The 26,779-nt window shown below is 40.1% G+C and overlaps 2 protein-coding genes and 1 non-coding gene across 5 annotated transcripts in view; 1 reads left to right on the top strand and 2 right to left on the bottom strand.

The window, feature by feature from the left end:
- ALOX5AP (arachidonate 5-lipoxygenase activating protein) overlaps nt 1–13,261 on the bottom strand; it is a 62,876-nt gene extending 49,615 nt beyond the window's left edge. For both annotated transcript variants that reach the window (XM_072976077.1, XM_031684650.2), the window contains exons 1-2: nt 13,163–13,261; nt 10,912–11,014 (exon numbers count right to left, since the gene is read on the bottom strand). The gene's annotated coding sequence lies outside the window, so the exon portion shown is untranslated. The remainder of the gene's footprint in view (nt 1–10,911; nt 11,015–13,162) is intronic.
- Nucleotides 13,262–13,510: 249 nt separating this feature from the next.
- Nucleotides 13,511–13,584, top strand: TRNAN-GUU (transfer RNA asparagine (anticodon GUU)). Its single transcript has one exon. It is a non-coding gene; the product is annotated as a tRNA-Asn (tRNA).
- Nucleotides 13,585–17,841: 4,257 nt separating this feature from the next.
- USPL1 (ubiquitin specific peptidase like 1) overlaps nt 17,842–26,779 on the bottom strand; it is a 29,955-nt gene continuing 21,017 nt past the window's right edge. For both annotated transcript variants that reach the window (XM_072976074.1, XM_006209002.4), the window contains 2 exons: nt 22,801–22,958; nt 17,842–20,962 (listed from right to left, as the gene is read on the bottom strand). In XM_072976074.1, the coding sequence (XP_072832175.1) occupies nt 19,086–20,962; nt 22,801–22,958 (2,035 nt within the window). In that variant the 3' untranslated portion in view covers nt 17,842–19,085. The remainder of the gene's footprint in view (nt 20,963–22,800; nt 22,959–26,779) is intronic.

The following is a 26,779-nucleotide window of genomic DNA, read 5'->3' as shown; positions in this document are numbered from 1 at the left end:
TAAGCAGAAAGAACTGCTAGCTGAGTCTGTCTTTTCTAAGAGTTTTCTTGGCAGTCTTTCCCATGACTTCCACTGACATTTCATTGGCCACTCTTCTCTGCAAGGAAAGCTGGGTGTATTATTAAGCTGCCAATCTCAAAAACTTAGGGGTTCTATTAGTAAGGAAGCAAGATAATATGAATATTAGGTGGTTAACTAGCAGTTTCTGCCACTCCAACATAAGAGAGATAACTTTAAAATTCTGTAAGATGCAGGACCAAATGAAGCAAGTTGAATGATGACACTCAAAGAGAAAACACAGCCTAGAATTTCTGTTGTTGTTGCAGAGCTGCTGGAAGCTGATCTACCTAATAGAACCCTGGTGTGTTTCTGGGCTTGAAGTTAGCAGCTGGGTTGGAGAGCAGAAGCAGGAAGTGGGCTCAAAGCAACAGATTATGTGACTGTCTTGCATGAACAGCTACTCTTTACACACCATCTTCCCCGTCACTGCCCAGAGAGCCAGCATTTACCCACAGACAGAACAGAAAAAAAATCCAAAGACACTGAACAAAATATTCAAGGAGAGCTCAGACTCTGGTTCACAGGTTGGAACCCCAGAATTCAGCCTTTTTTAGGCCCTTATTTGGAGGCTCCTGCAGCCTGACAGCCCTCTTCTTAAGCACCTTCCCCAGAGCTCTGAGCCTAAAGTCCTAATTGGTGGACACCCTTTGCCTGAAAATAGACAATGGCTGAGGAAGCCCATGTCAGCCCCCACTTTTTCTATTTCATATATGAGCAGACTTTTGGGGCTCACGAGGCAAATGAGGGGCTCTAATGCAGGGCCAGGCAGAGCATCAGTTGGTGATACCAGACTGAGAGCCAGGCATTAAGTGAAAGTCCTGTAGGCTGAACCATGAGATGTCCCCACCCCCAGCTCTTTTATACCCATGCAACAAGAACAGGTTGCTTCAAAAATGAAACATTCAGAGAACCACAGAAGAGTACTTTTAAGTTTTAAAATTCTGCCTGCCACAAATATGAGTATTAATACTGGGAAGAGGATGGTGGTGGACTGGGACACTGCAAAGTAAATCGTCATGTTGAAATGTTAAAAGTTAATGTCAAAGTCTTCCAAATAGGTCAATAGAGGTGATAATATATAGTCTAGAATTTTGAAGGTGACCACAAGCAGAGCTGAGTGAAGAAACTGGAAAGAAAGAGAGAGAGGGAGAGAGAGAGGGAAGGAAGAAGGGAGGAAGGGAGGAAAAGAGAAAGAATATTGTCTCTGAGTTGTCAATTCACGGAGGGGGAGGAAAGGTGGGAGACAATGACTTTCCACTAAAACCTGCTCCGTATTATTTGATCTGTCAGCATGCACATGCACTACTGTAATAAAAATAAGTGGAAAAAATCAAATAGGAGGATTGTGTCTCCAACAATGAGGTCTGGAAATTCAGGCATACCATAGGCATCAAGCACCTGCTTATTAAGACTCAGCACTGTTGGTCAATTACTAGGAGACAACAGCCACCTGGTCAGAAAGTGGCCAACAGATCTGGTAAGATGGAACCACTGCAAGTGATTGTAACAATCAGGGTAAACACGAATTGATGCTCAAGGGATGCCAGGATTCTTCCAAGAGATTTATTTGCCTGTTTCTTTTAATTTTCGTAACAGTTCTAAGGCCTAGGTGTTTTTATTATTATCCCCGATTTACAAACAAGGAAACTAAGGCAGAGAAGTAAAGAAACACACCCTGGTGCCAGGTAGTAAGTAGTGACAGAATTTGAAAGAGCCTGCCAGCAAGGTTACCACCTTAGCTGCTGTGCTTTGCTGCCTGTAAGCTAATGCCCTAGGTGTTGACTGCAGAAGTATTGGGCCATTACAATAGTGGCAGGCAAGCCCTACATTCTGTTATCAGAGTTAAATTCACATAATGACCATTGATGGTTTTTTTTCAGCCTCATTGCTTTGCCCAAGAAACACCAGGCCCTGCCTGCTATCAGCATATGCCATCTGTGTGTGACCATTTGGGGGACCCCAGTGACTTGGGCCACCTGATTCCTTCTACAGAGTTTTAGGCTGCATATGGAGAGATGATGTGTCCGTGAAGGAAAGCACTGGTTTGGGGTCCCTCCTCTCTTACCCCTAGAGGGGCACCAGCCTGGGCAGGTCCCCGCCTCTCTGAGCCTGAGGTTCTTCATGTGTGAAAGATGGTGAGGGCATGCCCCTGGGATGCAGTGTGGCTCTCATAAGAAATGTATGGCAAAAGACCCTGGAAACTTTTATTTATGTAGGGGACATCTGTCAATACTGACTGTATTAGAAATTACAACAGGAATTTTTAAAATATGTATTATTATGTTATGTTTTTAAATTACAATTAAAAAACCTATAACAGGTTAACCTAAATAGCCTATTTCTATGAAAAATAACTATATTTTCCAAAACAAAAAGATAGTGAGAAGAATGGCATTGTTTTACATCTTTGCCAAACTCTTAATGTGTGATTAAATGGAGGGCAACTGGATTCTCCTATTTGCTTCTGCATTCAGTCAGTTTCATCAGCACACAATCTTGTAACCTGGAAAACACCACTGTACGCATGCTCGAAGTTTTAACCTCGAAGATCCCTGAAAGGTCTCAAGGGCACCCAAGGGTCCCTGAACCATGTTTTGAGAATGACTGCTCTAAAGAGTGTTTGGAAATGAGTAGGGGCATTTTTCGGTTGTCCCAGATAGTTGGGAGGAGAAGTGGTCAGGTTTGCTGAACATTCTGCAGAGCCCCAGACAGCTCTACACAGGGAAGAACCACCCAGTCCCACACCGGGGCGCCCAGCAGGAAACTAGACACTTGGTTCCTCGTAGGAGATGGTCTGCACTCCTGTGCTCAGCACAGCATGATTTTATAAGAGCTCAGAAAATATTTTTGCATTTGCTAAATGGACACGATGGAACCAAACTGCTGACCATGAAGGTTCACACATTAAAACAATGAGTCTAAATCTCAGAGGTTCCACTAATAATGAATCTCAACCTCAGAGCGTTTTCATCGTGTAGGCTTTTCACTACCACATGTAGTAAGACAGGAGTTACGGCAGGTCCCAGGCAATGTCCTACCAAACAAGCTGGAAATTGTTAATCACATGGTTTTCCTCGGTGGCCCAGTGACTAGCTGTCTGTGCGAAACAGTAGTCCCTGTGGTGACCGTGTGCTCCCAGGAACAAGAGCGGAGCTCCAGGTGTGGCAGGGCTGCCTGACAGGGACAGCACGTGTACAGGTGGCTCCTTGCATATTCCAGTGGAAAACGTCTAAGATAACGTCTGTTAGGGTAGCGGCCCTGAGGTTCGTTTTTTTCAGCCGTATTGTAAATCATAAATCTGACTCATGGCGGACTCGGTAGAATACATAGGGATGTCGGGTTCTGGTTGGCTGGTCTGGAAGCCCTGCTTTCTGTGAGCTGCCTTGGAGGTGAGATTCAGAACGCAGAGGGATGAACGTCCTGCCTGCCTCATCAGTTCCCTGGACATAATCTACTTCTCTGCTCCTGGCTGCCTTTTGATAGCAACTGTCATCAATAAACTGTATTAGTTTTCTCATTTGTTTGGCATTTCTCAGAGAGCCCTTATTTTGATTTTGATGTTATACCCACCAACTTCCCTCAGAGAGGATATTGTTATCTGTTTTCTTTTTCTTTTTGCAAAAGCTATTCGTGCTGAAAAAAAATTCTAACAAAAAAGCGAAAGGCCATTGTCATCTTTCAGGCAATCCTACTCTCCAAAGATAATTATTAAATATTTTAGTATGTCTTCTTCAAGATCTTTTTGCACACATACACAAATATGTGCACATATATATACTATACAGAGAGACTTCCTGTAAATCCTACTGGAACAGCACTGAATGTATGGATTAATTTTAAGAAAATTTACATCATATAGTATTTTAAATCTTCCCATCTACATACAAACTCATACAAACTCTCAACATGTGTGATCAAGTCAAACAAGAAACTTCTAAGAGAGAGCAGAAATTAGAATAAGGCATTATTATATGCATGTATCTGTGTGACAGGGACACTGCGTTGTGCACCAGAGAGTCACACATTGTAACTGACTGGACTTCAATTACAAATAAATAAATAAATAAATAAATAAATAAAATAAAGAATAAGGCATTATTTCTACAACAACCATGACTTTGGTGGTTTTGACAGAGTTCTCACCTGCCTTTTAAAATACTGTTATGAAATATTTCAAACACAAAGATTAGTTCAGATAACAACCTACAGAATAGGGGAAGATATTTGCAAATCATATATCTGATAAAGGGTTAATATCCAGAATTTATAGGGAACTCATACAACTCAACAACAACAACAACAACAACAACAACAAAACAAGTGACCCAATTAAAGGGGGGGCAAAGGATTTGAGTAGACAGTTCTCCCAAGAAGATATACAAACGGCCAAAAGGCACATGAAAAGATGCTCAACACCATTAATTATCAGAGAAATGCAGATGAAAATCACGATGAGTTACCATCACCTCACACCCATTAGGATGGTCACTATCAAAAGAACAGGAGATAACAAGTGTTTGCGGGAAGGTGGAGAAAGTGGAATTCTTGTCAGTGTTGGTGGGAATGCAGAACGGTGCAGCCACTGTGGGAAACAGTGGGGAGCTTCCTCCAAAAACTAAAAACAGAACTACCATATGATCCAGCAATCCCGCTGCTGGGTATATAATCCAAAAGAATTCAAAAAAAGAAAGATCTCAAAGAGATATTTGCATACCCATGTTCATTACAGCATTACTCACAATAGCCAAGAGGTAGAAGCAGCCAAATATCCACTGATAGATGAATGGATAAAGAAAACGTGGTCTGCAGCTAAATATAGATATATTTACATATATATACATATCATATACATATAATGTGGTCTTTAAAGAGAAGGAGATTCTGACACTTGCAACAACATGGATGAATCTTGAGGATGTTATGCTACATGAAATAAGCCGGCCACAAATACTGCTATGATTCCATTCATATGAAGAGTCTGAAGTAGTTAGATTCATATAAACAGAAAGTAAAACAGTGGTTGCCAGGCACTGGGAGGACAGGCAAAAGAAGAGTTGCTATTCAATGGGTGTAGAGTTTCTGTTCTACAAGATGAAAAAATTCTGGAGCTCTTTACACAACAATATGAATATACTTAACACTACTGAACTGTACACTTAGAAATGATTAAGATGGTAAAAATTTTTGTTATGTGGGGTTTTTCCACAATAAAAAAATAACAAAAATCTGTGTACTCACCCTGGGGCACTATCAAATCCTAACATTTCACTATACTTTTGTCATTATTTTTTCCAGGAACAAAGTGGGGCAGACAATGGTGGAGCCTCCTGTCTCCATGACCCTCCCCTCCTGTTTCCTTCTTCAGAGGTATCTGCTTTCATGAGTTTGGTTTTCATCATTCCTAAGCATGTTTGATATTATGACCACATGTATATGTATCCATAAATAATATATAGCATTGTTCTATTTACCACTTTCATATAAATGGTACCATACTATACCTATCTTTTGTGCAACATCACATTTTAAAATTTATACACATTGGTAAATAAAGGTTCAGCTCATTATTAAAACTGCTGTATAGTACTGCAATGTGTAAATATACCGTGTTTATTCATCCACCATCCTTCTGATGAGTATTTCAGTCATCTAAAATGTTTTACTATTATGGCAACTCAACAACAACCAAAATAACACCAAACAACCCAATTGAAAAATGGGCAGAGGATCTGAATAGACATTTTTCCAAAGACACACAGATGGCTGACAGGCACATGGAAAGATGTTCAACATCACTAATTATCAGAGAAATGCAAATCAAAACCACAATGAGGTATCACCTCACACCTGTTAGAATGACTGTTAAAGAAAAGACAAGAAGTAATAAGTGTTGGAGCAAATGTGGAGAAAAGGAAACCCTCGTGCACCATTGGTGGAAACATAAATTGGTGCAGCCACTATGAAAGGCAGTATGGAGGTTCCTCAAAAAAAAAATGAGAATAGAACTACCATATCTACTTCTGAGTGTTTATTCAAAGAACATGAAAACACTAATTTGAAAAGATATATGCAATCCTGTGTTCATTGCTGCATTGTTCACAATACCTGAGATATGGAAACAACCTAAGTGTCCACTGATGGATGGATGAATAAAGAAGATGTGAAAGAGATACACACACACAGACACACACACACACACACACACTTACAGTGGAATACTACTTAGCAAAGGAAGGAAGGAAGAAAGGAAGGAAGGAAGGAAGGAAGGAAGGAAGGAAGGAAGGAAGGAAGAAAGAAAGAAAGAAAGAAAGAAGGAAAGAAAGAAAGAAAGAAAGAAAGAAAGAAAGAAAGAAAGAAAGAAAGAAAGAAAGAAAGAAAGAAAGAGAAAGAAAGAAAGAAAGAAATCCTGCCATTTGTGACAATATGGATGGATCTTGATGACATTATAACAAGTGAAGTAAGTCAGCTGGAGAAACATAAGTACCTCATGACTTCTCATATGTGGATTCTACCCATCCGTGGAATCTAAGAAAAATGAACAAACAAAATACAAACAAACTCATAGACCCAGAGAACAGATTAGGGTTACCAGAAGGGGAGGGGGTTGTGGAGTGAGCAAAATAAGAGGAAGGGGCCAAGTGTACAGTGAAGGGTGGATCACTCTGCAATGTACACAGATGTTGAACTATAATGCTGGACATGTGAAACTAACATAATAAAAAAATTTAAAGAAAAATTAATAAATGAATTGTATCACTATTATGAACAATACTGGATCAAATCACCTCAGGTGCAGCCTTGTCTACGCAGCTCTAGGAGGGAAAGTGTGCACTGGAGGGAAAGGGCCTCTCCAGTGTCACCAGGATACTGACAAGCTGTCCTTCAGGGCATGTGCCCCAGTCTTCACCCACAACAGACAAAGTTCCAAGTGCTCTCATCCACACCAACTGAGTTTGTCAGGCTTCCTCGATTCTGCCAACCTGCTGGCTGTGACAGAACATCTCATTGTGAGTCAGTGTTTCCCAGATCATTAGAAGAGTTGAGTGTCTTCTCAGGAGTTTATCGACAGCACGGATTTCCTCTCCATTGATGTTTTGCCGGCTTTCTGTTTTGTTGTTTGTCTTTCACTCACCGGTAGGCGTCCTTTATACATCCTGGATCCAAAGCCTTTGTTGGTTACATGCGTTGCAAATTCTCCTCTCAGTCCATGGTTTTGTCTTAAAATTTGTTTATTTTTTGCTTATTCATTTAACAAAAGTTTTACTACATTTTAAATATAATCAAATACATCAACCCTTTGTTTTACATTCATACTTACTATGTTATGTTTATGAAATCCTTTCCTCCTCCAAGGACACTGTTTCATCTTCTTTAGGGCACAGAGTAATGATTCAGTAAATATTTGCTGAATACACGAATTCTTTCTAGTTTGTTATCTCCTGGAAGTGGCACAAATCCCATTTTTATTTTTGTTTAAACCCCTTGCTCATAGAAGCAATTTGTTATTGCAAAATTGGACTTAAATGTAAAAGGGGTTGCTCACCATTTATCCCAAAGAAGCCAAGCTGAGCATGACTTTTGGAACACACCAGCGGGAATAACTAATTATTCTTCTTCACAAAAGATACAATTGAGAAATAGGATTTTTTAAAATAGCAATATTTAGATTAGAAAGCAGAAAGTCAATCTTGTTACCAAGGGTTACAGAAATAGAACAGGGCACCTAGAACAGCCTGTGAGAAATTTTATTGAGCATCTATTACGTGGTGGACCTGTAAAGAGAGTTGTAGAACTTTTTTCTTTAAAAAAAATGCAATCATTAGGCGTCAAGGCACAATAAAATTCTTAATGCCAGAGTTACTGCCATCTATAGCACCAAGTCAGTAATTACAACTTACCAACGTCATCTACTGCTTTTCACTTTGTAAAATCTTTGTCTGTCAACTAACTCCTTTCCGTTCTCCACTGCCCCCACCCCAGCAAGGCCACCTCACTTCACATCTGGTTTACCGAAACAGTCACCTAACTAGTCTTCCTACTTCCAGCTTCTCTCCCATCCCTCACTCTGCAGATTAATCTTTTCAAAACCCTGTTGGTATCAAGTCTCCTTTCCGTTCAAAATTTTCAGAGCATTCTCAATGCACACTGTGTAACTATAACATACAAACTTACACAGTGTCCCTTTGATGAGTATGTAAGTCATTCAAAATTTTCCACTCTTATGAGCAATACTGGTACGAACAATACTATTCATAATGCGAGCTTTCTAACCTGCTGTTCGAGGGCCTCCGTACTCTGGCATCAACTAGCTCTCTTTCTGTCCCTCCTCCCTCTATGTAATAAACACTTTGCTTTGTCTGGGCTGAGCTTACGTTCTCACAGCTATGCCTCTTTCCCCTCTCCTCACCACCTGCAGGATCCTGCCAAGGATCAGCCCAAGACCCGCTTCCTCCCAGGGTTCTTTACTGACTGCTCGGTGATTATTCTTGCCTCAGGTCCCTAAAACATCACAAAGTTAGCACCTACTGCCTGGACGCTTTTTAATTTATCTCCTGGTGCCCAAAGTAGATTGAAAGTGATCTGTGGGCAGGATTGATGTCTCAGAGGGTCTTGGGCAGGAGTATTGAGCTCAGTTCCTTACAGGATTCGATAAATATCTGCTATATAGCCCAAAATGTATTACATACTTCACATTAAATTTACAAAAGTTAAAAAAGCCTGAATAATCTCCTATCAATTGGGTTATCTTTCCCAAATGAAAATAATTCATTGTAAAAAGGGGGAAAATAATACAAAAAAATTAAGAATATAAAAGTCACCTAAAATCTCAGTACCAATTCTTAAACGGAAGCACATTCATCACTGAGGAGTCACACACTGTGAAACTCCCCCCGGGAGTGGGCTACACGTCCCTCAGGCACCCCTTCTTGGGGTGGGGGAAAGAGCTTGAGGAGAGAGACCAGCGTGACAGTCACACCGCGCTGGGCAAAGACCCACGTGCGCAGACCCTGGCCTGTGCGGGTTGCCACCTCTAGCCTGGCACTCCTCCGCCCCAGCCGAGCAGAAGGGCCGAGCACAACCACCTACCACCCTCTGTCTGCAAGTCAGGGAAACTGCTTCTGCCACCATCCGTCGCTGGCCCTTTGAAAGTACTGCTTGCAGCAAATGCTTGCGAAAACAGTGAAAGAGGGGAAGAAGAAAACAAAAATCACCATAACCACTAATCACACACACACACACACACACACACACACACAATTTGGGCTCATACCATGCATGAGAGGCTGTGCGGGTCAAGGTTACAAGCGTGGCTGCTGGAGCCTGACGCCGGGTCTGGCACCTGCCCCACCACCCACTAGCTCTGTAACCTGAAGAAACTGCTCTCTGCTCACGTTCCCCTACCTGGAAAATTAGAAAAGGAGTAACAGTACTTGCCTCACAAGGTTGCTATGGGCTTAAATGAGATGATATGTGTAAAGTGTGCCTAACAGCATGAGACACATAGAAAGAATATACAACTTTGAGTTATGACGACACAGTTCTCCACATGACCTTTTAACTTTTTATCATAACCATGTTGTCAAATATTCTTTGAAAACATAATTTTTAGAATTATAGGGCTCTGTAGCCTACCTTTTTTTTTTACTTAATCATGACTATGTTTTAAAATATTCTTTGAAAACATTATTTTTGAAGTCTATATAATGAATTCTCTATTTTCTAAATATACCACAATTTATCATTTTCTCCTCTTGCTTATAAATAACACTGTGATGGTGCACTTAAAACTTGGGTCACATCCTTGGTTACTTTCTTAAGACAGATTTCTAACCTAGAATTTCTAGAATAAGATGGCAAAAACATCATTCAATGTTCATATTAACAAACTGCTATCCAGAAGTAACAGATCAAGTTTACTCTTATCAATCCTGTATGACAGTGGCCTCTAACTATGCCCTTGATCGAATTTTAGTGTTATCTCTTTGTCTTCTTTGCTATTTGGGAAACAGGAAATTGATTTCATTTGATTTTGACTTTGATGATTTTGATTACTGGTGAGGTTAAACTTTGTTTATATTGGTCATGTGGATTTCTTCTTTTGGGACTATTCTGTTCATGTGTCCATTTTTGTTTGTCTAATGGTTTTAGTTGAGTTTTAAAGAGGTTATTTTCCATATTATAATGCTCTTTACATATTAGGAATTTAATTTTTCCATCATATTTTTTTCCAGTTTACTTTATGGCTTAGTGGTTTTCATTTACTCATCAATTCAGCATGTAGTGACTGAGGGCCTGCTACGTGACAGGCACTGTCACGGGTGCTGGGGATTCAGCAGGGGGCAAAGCCGACTAAAATCTCTGTCCTTGGAGAGCTTACATCTTTAGTGGGAGCTTCTAGTTGAGTGTAGTTTCACTGAACACAATCATCTAGTTCCTGAACGCCTGTTTCACAGTAACTTAAACATAATTGGTCTGTTAATGCCATCTTCCTTTCAGAAAACCACTGTACCCACCTGAATATGGAGGAAGAGAGACCCTGGAGCTCGGCCTAATGGAGAACATTTGATAATCTTTTCAGACAAATACGACTGAAAGGACACCCTTAGACTTTCAGATGGGACTCGAGGCATCAAGAGCACACTTACTGTTATTTTCTTTTTTTCCTTCCTCACAGGTGCTTCTGAAACTTTACAACCACTTGGACATCCCACAGTCTGGGGCTGGAGAACTCGGGGAGTGCGGGTGGGACTGATGAGAAGAGGGAGGTTTGGGGTCTTGTCGTAGCTCAGGCTCTTATACCAAAATATCATAAACTGAGTAAGTCATAAACAACAGAAATCAATTTCTCACAGTTCTGGAGGATGGAAGTCCGAGGTCAGGGAGCCAGCAGGGTCAGGTTTTGGTGGGAGCCTCTTCCATGTTGCAGACTGCTGACCTCACGTTGTATCCTAACCTAGTGGAAAAAGATGGAGCTAGCTCTCCAGCCTCTTCTTAAAAGGGCACTAATCCCATCCCATTCATGTCATCCCTACCCAAATACCTCCCAAAGTCCCCGCCTCCAAACACCATCACATTGGTGAATAGATGTCAACATGTGAATTTCTGAGGGAAACCAATATTTAGTCCGTAACACGTCCCATAAGTAGAGCAAACTGTGCCAGAAGTGACTTTACGGAATGACGGGTGCAACAGCTAATTTCACAAGGGAGGCACCGGAGAGCCAGGGAGCAAAAATTGCCTCTTCAGCAACATGTGTGCACATGTGACTCAAGGACCAGATGAGTGGCCACCCTCCAAAGCCTCAGCACTTGGAAACAACTCCAGGGCAGGGGATAGAGGGTAACCTGAGTTAATTGAGACTGTGTTTTTGGCAATAAAAGAATAGGGAATCAAAATGGAAATTGAATGGACTTGTAGAAAAATAAAGTTCTATTTCTTATACATCTGAAAGACCTCACTGTGTTTTTGAGAAATCACAAAAAAAGAGAGAGAGATCATTGTTTAAACACTTAAATTAGAATTTCCCACAGTCCTTAAGAAGAAAGTAAAAATGCAAATGGAAAATTCCATTAAATTAGGGTAAGTTTAAGCTAACTTTTAAGAGTGCAGCTTGGAAAACCTTATTCGTTCCAATAATTCCAAGGTGGAGGTCATCAACTCCTCCTTCACCTATTGGCCACTCACAAGTACCACACACAGAAATAACTCCACAGAGCCAGATTAAACACAACTCACTCCAAAGTCACCCAGCACAGATGAGCAAGAACTTCAGCACAACAGGAGCTCTAGGCAGTCCTCCTCAGAAGATGCCTCCTACGCCTCCTCTCCTTGCATGGCACAGGCTCAGCTCTGCAATCCCCCTTAGCCCTTTCCCTCTGCCCTTTTTCAGAAGCTGGCCTCCACCACTCTTGGTTTTCTCCTCACTGAAGCAGAGCTGTTGGCTCTTGCTAGGAGGAAGCAAGTAGAAGAGCAGAGAACCCAGATTCAAAAGAAGGTTCAGAAAAGATGCTCAACATCACAAATCACATACAAATCAAAACCACCATGAGATAACACACGTTACAAAGTGGACAAACTTGGAAGGCACGATAAGTGAAACAAGATGGAACAAACACAGTACAATTCCACTTACATGAGGTACCCAGAGTAGTCAATTCATAGAGACAGAAAGTAGGATGGTGGTCGCCAGGGGCAGGGGGGCGGAGGTAGAAACGAAGAGCTTGCGTTTAATGGGTGCAGAGTTTCAGTTTGGGGTGATGAAGTTTTGGAGATGGTGGTGATGGTTGCCCAGCAATGTGAATGTACTCAATGCCACTGAACTATATGCTTTAAAAAAAAATGCTTAAAATGGTAAGCAAAGAACTAGGAGGAGGAGGAGAGGATGGGATGAGGGAAGGAGGAGCTGGAGGAGGGCTCCTCACAAGTAAGTTGAATGGAAACATAGAACACACGGGTCTGGATTTAGTAAGTGGAGAGCTAGGGTGAATTCCCCATCCCGTGGGCTGAGGCATCCCAAAGGAGCTCCAGAGAGCGGGCTATGCAAAAAGTAAGATTAAAGCCAGGAAGTGTGTTCTAAGAGGGTTGCACAAAGCGAAGGCTCCCACTCCCCTCCTTCACGGACATGGGGCACCCTAGATTCCCAAAGGCCTCAATTCAGAAGTCAGGGAAAGGGGGAACCTTCAGGGGCCACTTCAGACTTAAAGGCATATCTTAATTGCCACTCCCTCCATAAAGCCCTTCCTGATGTCCCCTCAACCATGCGTTCTCAACACAAGCCCGCCCCTCCCCCCAAAGGGGACAAAAATTGGCCCTTGGCGGGAAAAAAAATCTTACTCTTTCTACGCAAGCACAGAAGTGCGTACGACAATTCACAGATACGCGGTGTATCTGTGGTACTAAAATTCTATAGTGCAGGGTGGTGATGAGGGGGAAAACGTCCAAGGGAGAGGGGCAAAAACACAAGCACACAAAGGTTAAGAAACACGGCCCTAAGTTTGGGGCCAACGGTGAGGCTCCCTGCCCTCCAGGCCCGCGCAGTCCTCGTGCTTGTCCCACAGGCTCGACTAGGTGCGGTCCGGCAGGGGAGCACGCGCGACCTCACCCCTTCCAGCGCCCCCGGGCCTGGGCCTGGTCACCGTTGCCGAGCGCAGCAGCCAAGGAAACCGTTCCCGCGCGCACGGGAGGGGCAGGTGCGCCCCGGGGCCCCGAGCGCCGGGGCGGGGCCGACTCTCACGTCGGGGGCGGGGCCGAGACTCGCGCCGCCCGCGGGACGCCCTTTGTCCCGCAGGAGCCCCGCCGCTTGCCTCGAACTTCCCCCCGCAGCCGGGCTTTTCCCACCGCTTCCGCCGCGCGCTCCTCCGAGGTGCCCGCGTGGCGACGCCCAGGGCGGCGAGAGAGCCGCGGCGGCCGCGAAAATCTGTACACACCGCAGCGAAGGCCTGGTAGCTGGGTCTCTGTGGCGCAATCGGTTAGCGCGTTCGGCTGTTAACCGAAAGGTTGGTGGTTCGAGCCCACCCAGGGACGACAGCTCCTGTTTTTCCTTTCCGGGAGTTCGTTTTAAAACCGCAACCGAGAGATTTTTAACCGAGTGGAAGTACGGCACTACCCTGCTTCCAGGACAGAGGAAGGCAACGTCCTCTTAATACTATTTGGCGCCAAACGCGGTGGCTCGAAGAGCGACACAGCTTCTGGACTGGCAGCCCGTAGCTTGTTAATTCTAGTCCTGCCAAATATTCAGGCGAATTGCGCACATAGGCTTCAGGAGAACTACACAACGTTATTCAGCAACAGCATTGGAATGGCCAAAACAAAAAGGAAAAAAACAAAACCAAAAATACTCAGTTGCGCATTGGCAGGTGAATGAATAAATACCATTCGTTTCTCAGAAAAATCTCAGAAAATACCACCAAAAAGCAAATGTGGTTATTCAATATTGCCTTATGTACGAAAGGATTTGAGGGGCCGTGCAAATGCAGACAACGCAAGAAGAGTCATCTAAAAGTATGTGGAGGCACAACCATCCTAGGAAACTATTTGCTGAATTAAGCTGGGTTACAGCTTGTGGACAATGGACTTGAATCTAGGCAAAGGCGTTAACGTTTATTTTAGATTGCTGGCTGAATTCTTCCGAAAGTTAAACTCAAGCAGAAATTGTATGGGTTCCTGTTACAAGGTCTTGAATGACATGTTTTCAACCCTGGTCTCACAGAAGACATGAATATTTTTCCAGCAGATGATTCACGTCCGAATTTTTATAAAGAGAGAGAACCACATGATAATAGGATAACAAGATACTCATTTCTGCCAAGATGGAGGTCATGTTATGGTTGCTTTGTCTCTAGGATGTACTTATCCTGGACAGAATTTAGAGACCTAGAAGAAGGAATAGTTAACTGTCTCACTAGGCTGTCTCTTAGGGAATACCTTGGCAGACGTTGCTGGCTGACAGTTGTTTATGAAATAATTGTTGATAGTAAAATGTCCTCCACTCAGAGGGATGGTATAGCTCAAGTGGTAGAGCACGTGCTTAGCATGCATGAGGTCCTGGGTTCAATTCCCCAGTACCTCCTTCAAGAATAGATAGACCTAATTACCTCTCTGCACCAAAAAATTATAAGAAAATATATATCCTCCACTGTCTAGTAAGGAGATACAGTGTTGTACTTATGGCAGAATAACAGAGAGCCCCCTGTTTTTAGTTGGAGGCCTTTCTCATGCTCTTCAAAATTCCAAACTTTCCACCTACACTTATGGATAGCTTACAGTGGAAACAAGGCGGGGGTGGGGGAGATGGAGATTAGGGCATAAGATCATTCTACACTGTTCGAATTTAGTCTAACATTTCAAGATGAAAAAGGTGCAATATTTGCTATTACTGAAGTGATGGGAACTTAGATAGCGTGTCCTTCCACTTTGAAGCTGAGTATAATGTACACTAGGTTATAAGCTCCTTGAAGGAAGAGACTATTTTATGTTATTAATGATGATTTTAGATTATAAAAAATTTCGTTCAGGATACAATTCAAATTCTCGAGCTCAAAACACAACGGCTTTCATGAGCCGCAGCCATGTCGCCCACCCTGTTTCTGCAGGAAATCTTGTAGAGGTTATAAGCACTTCGCAGGAGTTCCTTGAATGGCCCATGGTGCCTTACACCCCCTTCTCAGCCAGGCACCTTTCCCTCGACTCCGATGTGCCCTCCCCCACCTCCACTCTGCTTACCTGGATAACATCTGCTTAGGAGCTGACCTCCTCAGGGAGGCCTCCCCTGACGCTGCCTCCCTCTGTTTGACTTAGAGGCCCCTCCTCTATGCATTCATCACAGCACCCTGAACCCAGGGAGTTACATGTTCCCTGCACTGCAGCAGGGACCATGTCTTCATTCCCACCGCTTGCTCCTCTAGGACAAGCCTGTCACATGGCACATGCTGAGGACGGAAGCAACCCCTGCCTTGTTGGGGCATGTGGTTAACAGAGACAGATAAAAATGCATACGATGAAGCATGAGGAGTACAGAAAAATATTCCCAGGCCCTGCAGAAGGAAGTCAGCATAAATGGGCTGGACTGTGTCTTCATGGAGGATTTGAAGCAAACCTGAAAGATCCAAACAGGTCAGAAGGCAGGGGAGGAGCATTGAAGGCTGGGGAAACTTCAGGACAGGATGAGAGGGTGGTGGCCGTGGCAGGAGGTGAGCACAGCCAGTATATGGGCCAAGTGTACTTAAATAGGGTGCAGGGAAAATGTTCTTAGCTTGTGGAAGGGCGCTAAAGACCAAGAGAAGAGGCTGGACCTTACCCTGTAAAATAAGGGAGCCACTATTAAAGGTTTCTGTTTCAGGACAGAATGAAATCTATTTTAGATGGTTGGTCTGGCAACTGTCAGGGAAATAAGAGATCTGAGGACAGTTAAGTTGCAATTATATTTCAGAGGAGAGGTGATGAGGCTCCCGGCTAAGGTGAATCTTTATCCACCTTTGAAAGATGTAGATTAATTCAAGGGAAGCCTGGTCATGACTTACGGATGAAATAGGAGGGAAGTGTGAGGGTGAAGCCCACATTTAGAGCCTGGGAGACCCAGAAAATTGATGTGGGGCTTTGGCGGGGTCTTAAACCGTGAAATTAGAAAAATTATAAATTGTCCATACTCTTAGCTTCCCTAACTTGTGGCCAATTCTCCACCATGGAGCTCATCTAGAACCAGGTCTCAGAAACAATCTTCATTTTTTTAAAGTTTAACTTCATTTTAAGTTACACTTCATTTATTTAAGATAAACCTCCCAAGAGACTACATAGGGGTCCACAGAGCCCTGTGAAAATCTGAGTGGGACGCTAAGCACCCTCTCCCCAGAGCATACATATTCACAGAGAAAGTTTTACTTACGTTGTCCAAGGGAGTCACAGACCCCCTGGAGCAGAGCTCTTGGTTCCCAGGTTTGGAAGTCCCGGCTTTGTATTTTATTTATTCGATTTGTATTCTAATTACAGAGCAAGGCCATAAAGCATGTCAAATCCGAAGTTTTCAGGTATGGAAAAATTACTAAACTTAAGATTTAAAGGTAACACAAAGAACTAGAAGAGTCTAATACAATTGACAAGTCACAAAGAGAAGCCAGTTTCTTCTTTCTTTTCTGTTCTTTTTCACTGAGCAATTAAGTAGATAGGTAAAATTAGTACTTAATGACTTGAGTGAGACAAACAAAGCTGCCTTGAGGTCTTAACACTTAACGCTTTATTGCTGGAACCACTGGATGTACTGGCAGTGAAGGGCTTTGACATATTGATCCTTTTGGGGTCGCTTCTATAGGGATTTACACCATCAGCAGACACCAATTCGCATTTCTTTCCTTGGGAGTTCCTTTAATGATGTCCAGAAAACCGTCATATTTTAGTTGCCCCCTGATAAAAAAGGAATTAAGCCATTTTTTTTTTTTTGGTAAAAACAACCAAAGTTATTGTCTGTCAAAGATGACTCAAACTAGTTATTACCAACAGGTAAATCAAATACACATTTAAAATAAGATCCTCAACTACATTAGTAATAAACTGAGAAGCAGATTACCATAGATTACTGTATGCATGTGTGAGCATAATGGTAGTCTATCTATACTTAGTTGTACAACATATTCAGTTATACTAGAATACAGGCTGGTCTGATAATTGGAATTCACTATAATAAATACCATACAGGTGAAAATCTGCAATGGGTAAGAACTCAGTCTAGAACTGAAGTTTTAAATATAGGATTTCCCTATTAATTACCAAGCACAGGGTTTCTTTACAGTGACCACAAGTTCCACATCAGTGAGGCGGCAGTCTGCAACTCAAAATATTCTGCCATCCTGCTGAACAGGCAGGTTTACGCTGCCCTGGGCCTGGGGGAGCTTTAAACATCAGGTGAGCTGTAGACACACTTGAACCTCAGCATGTTTAGATCATCTCTGCCTCCAGACCCAGTGGGAAGCTTACAATAAAGAGAAAGCTGGCAAGAAGGGTGCTTGATCAGCTATTAAGTGCCTGCAATAACTAACCAGAAAATGCATTTTCATTTTGAGATTTGAAGGATTTCACAGTTCCTTTTTTCCTGATGACCTCTTGCTTCCCTGGTGACATTCAGTCTCCTGATTAAATCTCTCCAGTACCAGAGATTGTCACTTTAGCACTTTGCTGTCTTGCAAAAGTTATACACACAGTTAATACTATGTAGCTATCCAAAAGTTGTCAGAAAACTAAGATGAAAAAATGCTCTTTAAACTTTAAGTAAACACAGATCACACAAATAGGTACAACAGAATCTTTTTATTTCTTAAAGTTTATATGCATAAAAATATGAAAATGACTGCAATAGTTATTTCCACTGAGTGTTAAGATGAATGCTCCAAAATCATCTTGGTGTTTTCCTGTATTTTCCCAGTTTTTCCTTACAACAAACATGTGTAACTTTTGTAATCAGAAAAAAAAGGGGAGGGGGGTTGGGAGTAACTCTGACAAATAATTTTGAAGTACTGAGTCCCTAGCAAAGTATTCTTCCCCAAGACTGCCACACTTAAACCTTAGTAACTACTGCTACTAATTCAAATCACAATAGCACTGGCGCTGTTTGAGCATCCAAACTTTAAATGAAGCTAGAGGTGGAACATGTATCAAGTTCAGCACTCTCAACTGCTATCATAACCACTCCTGTCAATCCCAGCTCTACAGCTTACTAGCTCCGTGCTCTTTCCTTATCTGTTAAATGAGATAAAAGTACCCTGCTTGTAGGGATGCTGAGGTTTAATAAATTATGTTTCATATATAACAGAATCCGACATACAGTAAGCCTTACATGCACTGGCTATTATTTTCTCCCCAAGCTAACTGCTGGATGGTGACCCACCTCGGTTACAGAAATAAATGTCTTGGGGGAGAAAGATGATACTTATAACGTAAACTCTTAGCACATCAACACAAAAATAAATTACTTTTCCTTGTTATAGATCATTTTCTGATCATTTAACATTATATAAAGTTGTAGAAACAAGTTTCCTTCCATCTTTTATAAGGAAGAAAGAGGAGACAAGTTGTACAGGGGAGTTCACATTCCACACCACTCTACCAGCACAAGAAACAGGCCTGGGCTCCTATATAGACCACAGAACCATTACAAAAGTCACACATTCATATATCTTACACAATGAATTTGTTTGGATCAACTAGTGTTTTTCTCGAACTTACATAACTAAAATTTAAAATGTAAAAATTTAATGTACCTAGTTGTACAAACTGCCAGAAACTATACACTACTTTTCATTTTTAACATTTTGATATCTGCATTCTCCTACAAATACAAAATGAAGCCAACAAAGAGAACGAATTCCTGATCACTTAAATCTATAAAACAGATCACATGCTTTGTGGGCATAACCAAATGTAAAACCTACAGTAGCTTACATTTTGTTCACGACAAGGCCAGTGTGTAAACGCTATCTAGAAACAGTACATCTTCCCAAGAGTAATAAATAAATATTAAACTAAGAGTCATTAAGCATTCAGCAACTGTCAAACAGATACTCATCAAAATGAGGCAAGTCTAATGAGTCATTTGCTAAAGAATTCAACGCTGAAGTAGAAAAAAACTCATCAAAAATATCAGCCTTCATGGGACTTTCCGAGTTCAACGTTCTAACGTCGGCGTTATTTGTGAGTGAGCCTGGCTGCACTCCACACTGATGCTTCTTGGTGGGGCTGCAGTAATTATGATCCTGTCTCAGATGTGTGTTTTGGGGAGTATTGTTTAATTCATTAGGAACTGGTGCTGGGATATGGTTATCACCCATTTCTAAATATCGAAAGTCAGTCTCCCCATTTTCTGAGAGCTCTGTTGAAACAACAGTTGGAGACAGTAGTTCTGCTAAAATTTCTTCATGAGTTTGACTCTTGTATGGGGAAACACTAGAAACTGTGGTGCATTCAGATTTGCTATCGGCAATATCAATTTGATATTGTAGTTCTTTTAACAAGTCTTCTATTGATTCACAATCATCGGGAGACCCACAATGGGACACATGTTCTGAATTTTCACTTGGAAGTGTTCCATTTTGGGGGAAAGACATAAGAGCAGTTAATTTCTTCTTTTTTGCCTTAAGTTTTTTAAGAAGTTTTAGACGAAGTTTATGAATCTGACCCTCAACTGGGTCCCCATGGTTTGCTGCAGAAACACCATTTTCATTCCCATGAGAACTGTGGTTGAGGTTAGCTCCATATGAGGTGTTTCCACATTTCTTCGGAACTTCCGAGTCACCACTACTACTTGCTTGCAGAGAAGCGGTGCTGACTGACGATGAATGGCTTGGTGAAGGGTTACTAACTGGAGGAGACTTACTTGCACACCTGTGAGCTTTCCTGGATGCCCGACTAGCCTTCTGTTTTGTACCTTTAGTTTTAAAGCCACCAAAATTACTTGCCCCCTTAACTGAAGGCTGCAGATCAGTTATAGCGTTTCTATTATGAGCTGAAACACAAGGTGGCATAAAAGAAGCACCCTTGCTTAATAAGCCTTTAACCCAACTTCCCACAAATGGCTTCTTCTGATTTTCTTTCAGAGATGGATTTTGTAATGACTTGGACAATGCTGCAGTTTCCTTTTCCTTCAAATTGGACACCTGAGATATAACACGTTGTTCTGGTTTTAACTTCTCAGTTTTTGGTGAAAGAAATTGTTTTGGTGGAGAATCCTTCTCTAGGGCAACTGTACGTTCTGTTTCTGCTGACTTTACTCCCTGTACAGGGTCAGTAGCATGAATACCATTCACAGATTTACTAACTACAGCATCTTCTGTATTCAGCTGTAGTGATGTCATGTTTGTATTTACAAGAGGAGATGAAAAGTTTAAATCCACAAAATGGTCTTGCGCAAGCTTGTCCTTGCATGGAGCTGATACTAAAGAAGCCATTACTGACTCTCGCAATTGCAAAGTATTTGTTTTGACAACTCCTGTATTTTCTGCCACAGGTTTATGTTCTAATAAAAAACCTTCAGAGTTAACCTGTATTTCTTCAAGGGTCAAAGGTAAAATATTGTCAACCAAATCTTTCGGATCTGAAAGTAAATGATGTCCAAGGGCTACAGCTTCATCTTGTGAAAGAGTATTAGGACCAACTGACACGTCTGTAGGGTGATTTCCTGTGGACGTTTGGGCTGAGGCAGCATCACCCACAGAACACAATGCTGGCGAAACTTGTTTCTCATCACCGAAATCATGTTGCTCATTAGTCTTTTTAAGGAGACAGCAGGCAGATGCTTTGTCTGTCATTTGGGATGTCTTTCTTTCCCAGATAACAATATGTATCTCTGAAGAAGGAACTTCAAATTTCTCTCGCTTTTCAGAACATGGGCCTTTTAAGTCATCACATTCCAGCCAACTTCCTAGGGGATGGGGAATGAAAGTGAAAGAGGTTAGACATTCAAAAAAAACTCTGCCTTCCCAGGCCAACTTTCTTTGGGCCTTTTTAACTGCTGCATCACTGGATAGTCACCAAAGGATGACACTCAAGAACATGGCTTTAACCTCACATCACCATCTTTCTCTACCAAATGTTCACGCCTTTACTTGGATAACACAGGTTATGGACCAACAGCCAGATAAGTGAAAAACGGAGATAGTGTTTACTCTTTTCTAAAATGCCCACAAAACAAGACAGAAAATTGTATTTTACTTCTGAAACTTAGAATACAGTATCACTTAATACAACTAACAATATCAGAATGTAAATTATTTCCATACATATGAATTTTCAAGATAAATGAAACTTGTTATCTCAAGTACCAACACTTAATTCTGTATTTCTCTTTTTGGTTAAAAAAAAAAAAAGTTTAGATTTTTAGGTGTCGGCTCTTATTTCTGAGCTCCTGTTTTCTCATTTGTCAGGTGGGAATGAGATGATGGATGACAGAGGAAGAGGTTGAGGCCCCTCTACACACCAAAAAATCCGAAATAAAACCATCTGCTAAGTTTATGTGGAGACACTCTTACAAGCTATCTGAACCCACTACTTCTTATCCTATATGTATTAAAACTTTGAGAATCTTCTGTTTGCCTACATCAGTGGTTCTTCACCACACATGCATATTAGAATCACCAGATTATTTGGGTCCAATCCTCAGAGACTGATCCATTGGAATGGGAGAACCAGGATTTTCTTTTTTTATAAGCTAACCATACAGTTTTTATATGCTGTCAGGGTTGGAAACTATTTAACCTCTTCTACCTGAAGAGGATTTTTTATTCTCTAGAATGCAATAAAAAATCAAAACTTTTTTTTTAGTTTTTTTATGTTGAGAACCACCTTCCTCCAGATTCTAAAGTAGGTTATAACTATTTTATACATGAGTTTCAATTTGCAAAGTGCTTTTATAAACACATTATCATGTCACCTATCTAAATGATCCCAAACAAAAGAAAACAGAAAATTAGGGAAAAAATTCAAGTGAACTCTTACCAACAGCCTGACAAAAAACTTTAAGGAGACTAAGTTATCTTGTCTAAGACAAAGTGAACATTATTATAAGGGGAAACAAACTCAATAGTAAACCACATTAAACATACGGAAGGGAAAAAATCAGCAAAATTTATGAGCTGTACTATTTAACCTTCTATTGAAAAGTTTAATTATTTAAATACAGGCTTTACGTTGACTATAGTTATTAACTATGGATTTCAGATATTCTATTTCACAGTGAGAGAAGGTTAAACAGAGTCTGTAATATTTATATTACTAACAATTTTATTTATATTATTTACTTTTATTTATATTACTAACAATTGCAAACTAAGCAAAACTTATTGTTCTCAACCAAAAGCCTCTAGTCAATGCACCTTCTTCAGAAGTATAAAGTTATAAATCTAAAAAATCAAAATTCCCACCGTTCATTTTCTTCCCTGAACATGTATTACTCATGTAATAAAAAGAAAGAAAAGCAAAGATATTAAGTGAAAAAAAGCAAAATGTAAACCAACAGAAGTATATGATCTCATTCTTTGTCTAAAAAGAAATATGCACAGGCATGTGTAAACCCATAAATATGTTGATATAAATAAGCAAAGGTAGAAGTTAGGAGAGATTCCAAACCCTAGTGACAGGGTGGAGGACAGGGACAAAATGGCTCTAGGCAAGGACAAGGAGAGTCAAGGCAGAGTTTGTCTTTAAAGAACAAACTAGAGTTAGTCTCCAAGCCTATTCTAAGAAAAATGTTTAAACACTTACCATCAGCATCTAAAATCCATGTTATAAAATGATTGTTTGCTTGGTACTGAATTACAGAAGTTATTTGGTAAAGACAGCCTTCAGAGTGAAATGAATAGTGCTCCAGGTCACTATGCGGTAAGCCTTCCACAAAGTGCAGCATGAATATGGGAGATACTCTGTGGGAGAGAAAGGCGAGACAAGTCGAACAAATGTAACACCATGCGTCTGGTGATACAAAAGATGGTCTGAAGCAAGTCAGTCACACATAACACTTTCAAGGCCAACTGCATTAATTTTTCTTGAGAACCTCCAGATGTGTGCCTTAATTAGAAATGGAGAACTCACTCTAAGAAGTATGTAACAATAAACCCTTCTCAAAATGTATCACTGACAGTTGGAAGCCATCATGCAATAAGGTTCTAACACAGACCATTAAACAAAAATTGCTCTGTAAGCCGCAATGCGGCTTTGGCTTAGAGAAGATTTCTTGGTAACTACTTTGCAGAATCAAAGGAAAAAATCCATGCCTTTTAGTATTTTCTTTGGCACCAAGTGCCCAAATTAAAAATTGCTTTTTGTTACATGGGACAGGTAATGTATGGGAAAAACAACTCCAAAACCTAAGGTATTAAAATAAACATTTAAAAAATCCCAACATGCTAATAATTTGGCCTATTTCTCTGTTTTCTCAACAAGTAGAGAGATTAAAAAAAAAGTAGAGCAATCTATCAAATTAAAATTTCTACTTACAAAAAGTTTAATTTGTAACTAAGTAGAGAAGAAAATACAACACACTGGTTGGTCTACTAAACTTCAAGACATCAATAATTTCAAAAGTACATTTCATTATTACAGTAACATGCCAAACCAGAAAAAAGAACCCAAAGATAAGCCTCACTCAAATAACTAAATTTAACAAACTTATCGAGATTTAGGGAAAATATTGAGTATCTCTCTTCCCATGATTTAAATAGTTGTCAAAACTTACTTAGCTTATCAAAATTTATTCAACTGAAATAAACATGAATCAATGTCCAAAATGCAGATTATTCAGTCTATAATTTACAAATTATATCTTTGTAAATTACAAAGATAATTTACAAATTATCCCTTGTCAGTCTTTCTGTTAGAAAAAAATCGAGTCTTTAAAATTTAAGTACTCATTAATAAAAAGTCCTGCAAAACTGTCTATAACACTAAACTTCCATTGTTTTTGTCACACATATTTCATTGATCTAAGATGACACTGATTATAAAATGTACCATTATGAAAGAAGACTGCCAATTAAACTATCTCATGCCATTAATTTTTAGATGTACTCCCATTTCAACTATGTCAAAGGTGAGAGAGCATTTGAATCAACGATCCACAGTAAAACTAGAGATTACATCCTCACAGCTGGATATGCAGGCTTTAGGTAACTGCTTGACTCTTTAAGTATTAATATTTAGTTTTTTTGGCCTAACATGACACCTCTTCAAGATATTTGCTTAGGCTAGTCACTAAAACATTCTCTTATCCCTAGACTATGCAATCTAACTAGTTTCCTCTCTTCTTTATATGAGTTTTCACATGGAAAATGTTAAATAGGCAGCATTTACTTCTTTGGCATATTTTTAAAATGGTACAACTCACATATGTTGGCATCTTGGAGTCAATAAAATGAAGCATATGCTTCCTCCTTTTCTAGTTTATTTTCCTCTCTAGGTCTTGTAGACCCTAGAGACCCCTAGAAATCACAGTATTTTCCTACCCATAATTCCCACTTGCCTCATTTCCAGCCTGTAGGTGAGGAAGGAATTTTACCACCCTGGCAGTAACAGGTTTTTGATCTTGGGCTTCCTCACTTGAGTGTGTAAGATGATGCTCAGAGCAGAAGAGAGCAAGTTAGGTTCTGATTCAACAATAAAAAACTGAATGCAACAGGTTAACAGAGCTGGAATCAAGAGTCACAAGAGATTTCAAGCTAAGATCCATTTGCATTCGCCTCCCTAACAGGAGGATCTACCCTCAGGAAAAGACAAGAAAACAGGAAAGAGAGAAAGCAAGCACAGAACACTGAATCTGTTCCACAAACAGTAGCCATCTTGTGCTAATGGCCTGGAGTACAAGTTTTTGATTTTCATCTCAACTAATGTAATATTCATTCATATTTTAGAAAATGTATATTTAACAATGTGTATCTATGTACTTCTGAACTCTTAATAATGTAGGCTTTAGGCAGAAAAAATCTGCAAATGTAATTTTTAAATCTCATATTTTAGATCTATTATATCATTGAACTATTTTGGAATATGGCAGAAAATAAAAAATACCAGTAAAACTAGGTATAGTTCAAATAATCAGAATTGGTTCATGTCAACTGTAAATAAGAAAATACATCTTTAGAAAAATTCAGCTGTTTCACGAAAGTTTACAAACTGTATTCTCAGGAGGTAATTCAAGGATCTCACAAATAATAACGTACTTCCTGCCAAACAGCGAAGATTTAAATTAAGAAACACAATTTAAACTATTTTACATATCAGTATTCCATCCAAAATTTGCAGGGGAGAGTGTAGTTTATTGTTTAAAAAAGTCTCAAAATCATTGTATTAGGGACTTAAAGAAAGCTCTGTGAGCACAGAATGGAAATGTCTTATTTCAATTCTGTCACTCCTTTATCCTTCACAAGCAGTTGTTTTTAAAAAAAAAAACAACAAACTGTTAAAACTGAAGTTTAGGTAAATAAGCTTTTCAAAAGACAACTGAGGAAAGTGTATGGCTAGACACCTAAAGGAGACAGTGGCAGTAATGAAAGGTTCATTTGAAGAGTTTGTGAAGTAGAGGGGAGGGTACAGCTCAAGTGGTAGAGTGCATGCTTAGCATGCATGAGGTCCTGGGTTCAATGCCCAGTATCACCACTGAAAAACCAAATAAATAAGTAAACCTAATTACCTCCCCCTCAAAAAAAAAAAAGTTTATGAAGCAAAATTAAATCACATTCTAAGTCCATGTCATCATGTTCTGGATATAATTTTTAAACATTAAATAAAAGTAGCAGATTTGGACCCACTAGATACAATCCATCTGATTTATCAATGGCCGCTTTTCTATAATGGGAACATAGAGAGATATGGATTACCTGAAACAAGGTATTCAGGGAACTTTCAACATGATTCGTTTTTAGAATGCTGTAAGACTGAATTATGTACAATATTATGATGGGCTGAATTACTTTTAAGTTATCCTAAAAGCTGTATTAAATTTGTTTCTAAATTCCACTAGATATCAACAATCAATTTACACAAATTTCAAAGTAAATAAATTACAAAGGACTAAAGACCTTGCCATTTAAAATTTAAGTGAAATTTTACACACTAGTTCAATTTACTTTTGAATACAGTAAATTCTGTATTCAAAATTATAAATTCTGCTTATAAATTGGCCCATTCATTAGAACTCTAAACACATTTCCTGTTGAAACACTAGATACATTTCCAGATCACAGTATGAATTTTTAAGTAAAGCAATGTATTTGTATAATTAAAAATTATATGTTGCAATGCAACAAATTAACAGATCAAACAAGATAGTAGTGAGTTTACCTTCAATGCCTGGGCTTGAGAAAAGCAGGTAAAACTAAGTTACATAGACTAAGAAGCCTCAAGTGATCACGGTCCAGCGCAGGATGACAGACCCCCACATCCTGTTGCCCCTCTATCACCAAGAAAAGCACTTTATAGAAAAAGGATCTCCTCAAGACTGAAATCTCCAAACTTGGACCCAGACAGCCAAGACAGACTATGGACTTTTGATTAAAGTTACTCACTCTTCTTTTTTCTACTCTGCCTTTCCACTTAACTGCTATCAAATGATAGTGAAGGACCAAAAAAAGGTAATAAACCAAAAGGACAAAGAAAGGGAAAGGAGACAAGAGCAAAACAAGAAGATGATAAGTATTTAGAAGACAAAAAAGCAAACAGAAAAGTAGTAACTTGGCAGAACGAGTGAAGT

The sequence above is a fragment of the Vicugna pacos genome, chromosome 14, assembly GCF_048564905.1.
Source record: "Vicugna pacos chromosome 14, VicPac4, whole genome shotgun sequence".
Classification (NCBI taxonomy): domain Eukaryota; kingdom Metazoa; phylum Chordata; class Mammalia; order Artiodactyla; family Camelidae; genus Vicugna; species Vicugna pacos.
The sequence above is the reverse complement of the archived record's forward strand: the minus strand, read 5'-3'. Positions and strand labels throughout refer to the sequence as shown.